Genomic DNA, 6,000 nt, shown 5'->3' on the forward strand with positions numbered 1-6,000 from the left:
TTTAGTTTAGGATTTCGATGGTTTTGTGGAACCTTGACCCCATAACATCTACATTGCATCTCATATCGTGTACATGCAATTTTATACTATTTTGATTTATTGAGATTATGATCATTTTGGTGTGAGTTTTTAAAACCAACCCATTGAAATTATGATTATTTGATTGTGAGGCCAAATAATAACCTTCCAAGTAGTAGTATAGTTACTGTGTTTGCCTGAGGTGAGGGTGGATTTTCAAATCAAGGATTTGAGGTTAACTTAGATTTTTACGGAATGAAATCAATTTTTAGACTTTTTTTTTTTTGAAATATACGTAATATTTTTGTATGTATACTTCTAATTTAAAGGTGCTCTAAATGTTTGAAGATGATATTGTATTATTTGGTTGAATATGAATTTAAGGGATATGACATATTATATTATCCATATTTGTTCTCATACATATTAGATATGTTATATATCTATATAAATTAAATAATTTTATATATAAAATGATAAATATTATTTATATCATTTTATATGTTTATTTCCAAAATTTTTCAAATTAATATAAAACATGTTTTTTTTTATATTTTCTAAATTCATCGATATTTCAGAGAATGCTTTCAATTTTTATTAAATTTTAAATTTCCAAATAAAGGTATGGAGTATATTTTTTGTCACTTTTCAATTTATAAAATAAAAAAATTGTTTTGTAAACCAATACACAACCAGCCCTTAACTTTTAAGGGTATTCTGAAATATTTAAAACTTTTGAGTATAATCTAGGGAGGGGTAAAACTGATAGGGTGTCTGTCTAATGATATCAATAAAAAATAATTTGATTTAATTTTATTATTTTTTGGATATTTTTAATAATACTTGGATAAAAAAACCACGATAATAATAAAATAAATAAATAAATAAATCCCACCAAACGGTGCGGAGCGTGGTATTAGGTTACAAATCTCATTAGGTTCGACACGCAGACTTGACGCCGAACCACTATTCTTTCTTTCGACTCTCAGCAGCTTAGCTCTTCTTTGATCATCATCTTTATTTATTTGTTCAATCTTCCACAGTCGCTGCGAGGTTCTTGAAGCGGAGGCCTTCAATCTTGAAGTGGTCAGGTTTTTCGCTTTTTCTGGTATCAAGTTTCCCTCATGTTCCCATTCGTTTCGTCTTTCAAGCTTTTGTATTTGCTACATCATTTATTCTGTTGAATGGTTGAAATGAGAAATGGGTCTGATTTTCCGAATTGTGATTCAACTAAATAGACTCAATAGATTTGACATTTTTGTTTGTATATTCTTAGGAATTGACAAAATGAACTTGAAAAACGTCAAAGTCCCCAAGGTTCCAGGCGGTGCATCTTCTGCATTGCTGAAGTTGGGAATTATTGGTGGTATCGGTTTGTATGCGGCTGCTAACAGTCTTTACAATGTCGAGGGAGGGCATCGAGCCATCATGTTCAACCGCTTAGTTGGTATCAAAGATAAGGTTTGTTGTTTTGCCATGAATTTTTCTACTTTAAATGTAAATAATTTCTAAGTAGATTACTTAATTGCAGTTATTATAGAACTATTTATTTTACTTTTGATACGTTGGACTTCAGTTTTATTCTATTTAAGGGTCTTGATATTGTTATTCTTTTATTATTTTGTAATCTAGGTTGGTTCTCATTGTGTGTTTCAATAACTCTTACCATTTCACGAACATGATGTTCCATCTTGCCCTTTTGAAGATTTTCTTTCCTTTGTCTTCTTTTTTATAAATATTCTGCCGTACAAACTTCGATTGATTTTTCTAGAGAACTTTTGTATGGTTTTCTTAAGGACTGGTCAACATGTCTCTGTAATTTTTATACGAACTTAATATACTTTTGAGTTTATACACTTGTATGTGCACGCTTGGGTTGGCTCGCAACTTGTGTATCTCCCTTATTGTGTGTAATCGGCGGTTCCTTTTTTTCCTCACAAATTTTTCCTTTTCTTATTCTTATTGGGTTGTCTTGGATATTTTTCAATTTTTTTTTTTTCTATTTTAAGTTGAATGCCACTGTAGTATGAACTTTGTTTATTTCCAGGTGATATGCCTTTTATGTATCAGTGCCAAATGATAAGAATCAATCAACATTAAGTGGTTAACTTTATTGTTGTTGCATTTTATAGATGATCATGTTAGCATTTCTCATCAATATTTTAAAGAGAAATGGTGGTGGAAGGAATGATATGGAGTAATTTCCCTTCTTACCAATTGTTAATCACCTATTGCATTCTTGCTTAAATGAAGAGAATTGCGATCTCATAAATAACAGACTTCTAGTTAACTAGTTTAACATTCTCATCTAATCCAAATTTCCACTGACACTGATGGACAAATTTATGCTAGCTGTGGTATTTACATCAATTGAATCCTTGAGATTCTTTGTCATAGGCTTCCAGACAAGTAATTGTCAATGTACATGAATTGGTCTTCTAATTTTTTTCCCCACTTATATGCGTCGTTTTCCCAAGTTGTAACCAACTGTAAGCTACATGTAGTTTGTAACAGCATGGCATGAAGGCACCTTCCGTTTCTAAATTTGTAGACCTTTCATCAGTATATACCAATATTTTGTTCCTCATTTTTTGTTTTTTTTGTTTTTTTTGGTTTAATCTTTCTTGTGGTACTTTCTGTTCTAACAATTTGGTTTAACTCTATTGAGTATGCAGGTATATCCAGAAGGAACACACCTTATGATTCCATGGTTTGAGAGGCCAGTCATTTATGATGTGCGAGCACGACCTCATTTGGTGGAAAGTACTTCAGGGAGCCGCGATCTCCAGATGGTTAGTCAATTTTTATGTTTCTTTTACTGACTGCTGCTGAGATTTGGTTATCGGTGAGATATGTTCATGTAGTTTGCTGATACTAATACAGTGAATTATTGTAAAATGTTGGCATGTATGACTAATTGTCATGTCATATGCAGCCACAAGCCTAATGATCAGTAAATAACGGACACTGAAGTTTCTTGTACTTCAATTCATGGCAGCAATGTTTAATACCATTTTGAAACACTCATTGTAAAATTTTTGAAATGCTTAGAATTTTTTCGGGGGGTTACTTGTAATTAACTGTACCACATGAGGCAAATTTGTTTAGCAGAAAGTGTCTTCAACGTTGGGATTCGACACTTGCATTAATGAATAAGTTGACTTTTTTCTAGTTTGAGTTTTCCAAGTTAAATTTGATACATGATTTTATTTGTTCTATGAAATTGTCCTCTATTCCATTGCATAATTGAGAGGGTGACCCATTTTGCTGAATTTTAAAGAAACCCTGTGCATCATGTCATCATCATCTGGATTTGAAGTAGTCAAGTGTTTAGGGGGGAGTTTCAGTGATGTAGCACCTAGTTTCAAATATTTCTTTGCTGCTAATGTGTTATCTTTTACAACTCTTGGTAAGCATTGCCACTGCCAAATTTCATTTCTCAAAAGCTCCAAAAATTCAAGTATAACCTCCTGTGATGTTTCATATTGGGTGCTATTTATGTTCACATTGTAGTTATGTTGTGAGTTTCAGTTTGTGAGTGTTCCCATCTAAATCTTCTCTACTTGTAATTTTTCTTCATTTTTTAAATACAATTTTTACTTTTATTCTAAGGTTTATGGTTATTGTAGATGTTTAACATTACCTCACATATTCTAAACTTGACCTAGTAACTGCCAAGAACTTTACATCTCTTTTGTAATATAAAAGCTGAGGCTTCGCTCTTTTTTCTTAATTTGCAATGCTGGTTTAACACTTTTTTCATTTTTTGAATAATTTCTATTAGGGGGTTGTGTTTTCCTTTGCAGGTTAAAATTGGACTTCGAGTTCTTACTCGCCCTGTTGCGGATCAGTTACCAACAGTTTATCGAACACTCGGAGAAAATTTTAATGAGAGAGTCCTTCCTTCAATCATTCATGAAACGTTGAAAGCTGTTGTTGCACAGTACAATGCTAGCCAGCTAATTACTCAGAGAGAGGTAGTAAAATGCTTACATAGAAAGCAAATCTGTTTTGAGTACTAAAAATTATTAAGCGATGCTTATGAGCTTATTAGTTGGAAACTGATAGCAGTTCCAGCATTTGGGTTATTAGTAGTAAAACTTATATACTTATGGAGATAAAGGTTGATGTTCAAGTGTAATGGTACTGATTTGACCTTGTTCATTATAGAATGTTAGTAGAGAAATACGGAAGGTTTTGACTGAAAGGGCAGCCTATTTCAACATTGCACTGGATGATGTGTCTATTACCAGCCTAACCTTTGGGAGGGAGTTCACTGCAGCAATTGAAGCCAAACAGATAGCTGCACAAGAAGCTGAAAGGGCTAAATTTGTTGTTGAAAAAGCTGAGCAAGACAAAAAAAGTGCTATTATCAGGGCAGAAGTGAGTTCAAAAAATCCTTCATCTTTTACCGATATCAATATATGTTTCTAGAATGTTGTTAGTTTTTACCCATTTTATAGGAACTATTTTGGATTATGAACAATGCCATTACTGATTTCTTCATGTTCAAAGTGCTAAGCTAACCTATTGGTGTAGTTCCATTTTGTACAACCCGTTATAACCAGGGCATGCTTCTTAAAGTGAACTACCACTGCCTATATTTCATTCATTATTGAAATTTTTGTTGGTTATAGATGTTGCATGGAGGGTGGTATTTCGCAAAGTCAAATTTAACATATTCTATATAAAAGTGGATTAAAACAATTTTTTACATAATAATTTGGAATAAATGACTTCGTTGATAATTTTATGCTCTTGAGAATACTTAATGCAATTAGGACTTTACTCTTCAAGGAATTCGCTTTGTTAAATATTTATCCTCTCTAAAGCATTGTGTGTCTTAACCTTTTTGCTCCTCAATTTTCCAGGGTGAGGCCACAAGTGCCAAGCTGATCGGTCAAGCTATTGCCCAAAATCCAGCTTTTACGGCGCTAAGGAAGATTGAGGCTGCGAGAGAGATTGCACAGACCATCTCAAACTCATCTAACAAAGTTTACTTGAATTCCGATGATCTGTTGTTGAATCTCCAGGACATGAATTTGGAGGTCAGTGGGAAGAAATAGAGATACCTGATTGAACCTATAATATTTTGATTTTCAGGTTCTTCATGGTAAATTTCAGCTAAATTTGGAGCAGTGTACATTTCATTTTGACCTCTAATGGACCATTGTGAAACAAGGGGATTTAGTTTTCATGGCACTGTACTCTAGGTGGAGAAGCATTTAAATCCTGGAACCTCATCAAATTGTTCTATTAGGATGTAGTTTTTGTTGTGGTTATGTTGCAGAAATTTTGAATATGACATCATATATCTCTTCATAGATTGCTACAGTTCAATCTGAGTTTCAGGTTGGGGCTCTGAATTTTAATGTTTAATTTAATAAAAATGGAGCTAATTGATAGTTTCGTTAAACCGTCTGGTATATAATAAAGGTAGTGTGATATGTGAAAAGGGCTATGTTATTCAATTTGGATGCAGTTTTTGTTGTGGTTATGTTTCAGAAATTTTGAATATGACATCGTATCGCTCTTGATAGATTGCTACGGTTCATCATGAGATTCAGATTGGGCCCTGAATTAGTGTCTACTTAATAAAAAAGGAGCTAACTGATAATTTCGTGAACCCGTGTGGAAAATGTGAGTCATTAATGGGATATATATATATATATATATATATATATTAACAATTTAATAAATTATTTAGGTCACTTTCATCTTTGGCTGGTTATTTAGAGTTAGGATTGTTAAATTATAAATTGCAATATTAATTTAAATTATGTTTTATATTTATATTTTTAATATTAAAAACCTAGAACGGAAAGGAAAGTGAGCGGAAAGTAATATTTTATTTACATCTTTTTAAGTTTCGTATAAATATAAAACACCCCTTAAGTATTTAATAATATCATTACACCTATTAAAGGAGTTTAAATTACCATTATACCTTTATTTAAATTAAATTATTTTCAAAATTATTTT

The 6,000-nt window shown here is 32.1% G+C and overlaps 1 protein-coding gene across 3 annotated transcripts; it reads left to right on the forward strand.

The window, feature by feature from the left end:
- The first annotated feature begins 941 nt into the window (after positions 1-941).
- LOC107434281 (prohibitin-1, mitochondrial) lies at positions 942-5,434 on the forward strand. 3 transcript variants are annotated; one of them, XM_025067418.3, is made up of 6 exons: positions 942-1,109; positions 1,295-1,479; positions 2,694-2,810; positions 3,825-3,995; positions 4,189-4,401; positions 4,890-5,434. In XM_025067418.3, the coding sequence occupies exons 2-6, from the start codon at positions 1,306-1,308 to the stop codon at positions 5,082-5,084; spliced, it is 870 nt and encodes a 289-aa protein (XP_024923186.1). In that variant the 5' UTR covers positions 942-1,109; positions 1,295-1,305; the 3' UTR covers positions 5,085-5,434. The 3 variants fall into 3 exon arrangements, with proteins under 3 accessions (XP_024923186.1, XP_015901221.1, XP_015901220.1); XM_016045735.4 differs by having other exon boundaries at positions 942-1,104; XM_016045734.4 differs by having other exon boundaries at positions 943-1,126.
- Positions 5,435-6,000: the final 566 nt, after the last annotated feature.

Source organism: Ziziphus jujuba, chromosome 4 (genome assembly GCF_031755915.1).
Source record: "Ziziphus jujuba cultivar Dongzao chromosome 4, ASM3175591v1".
NCBI lineage: Eukaryota > Viridiplantae > Streptophyta > Magnoliopsida > Rosales > Rhamnaceae > Ziziphus > Ziziphus jujuba.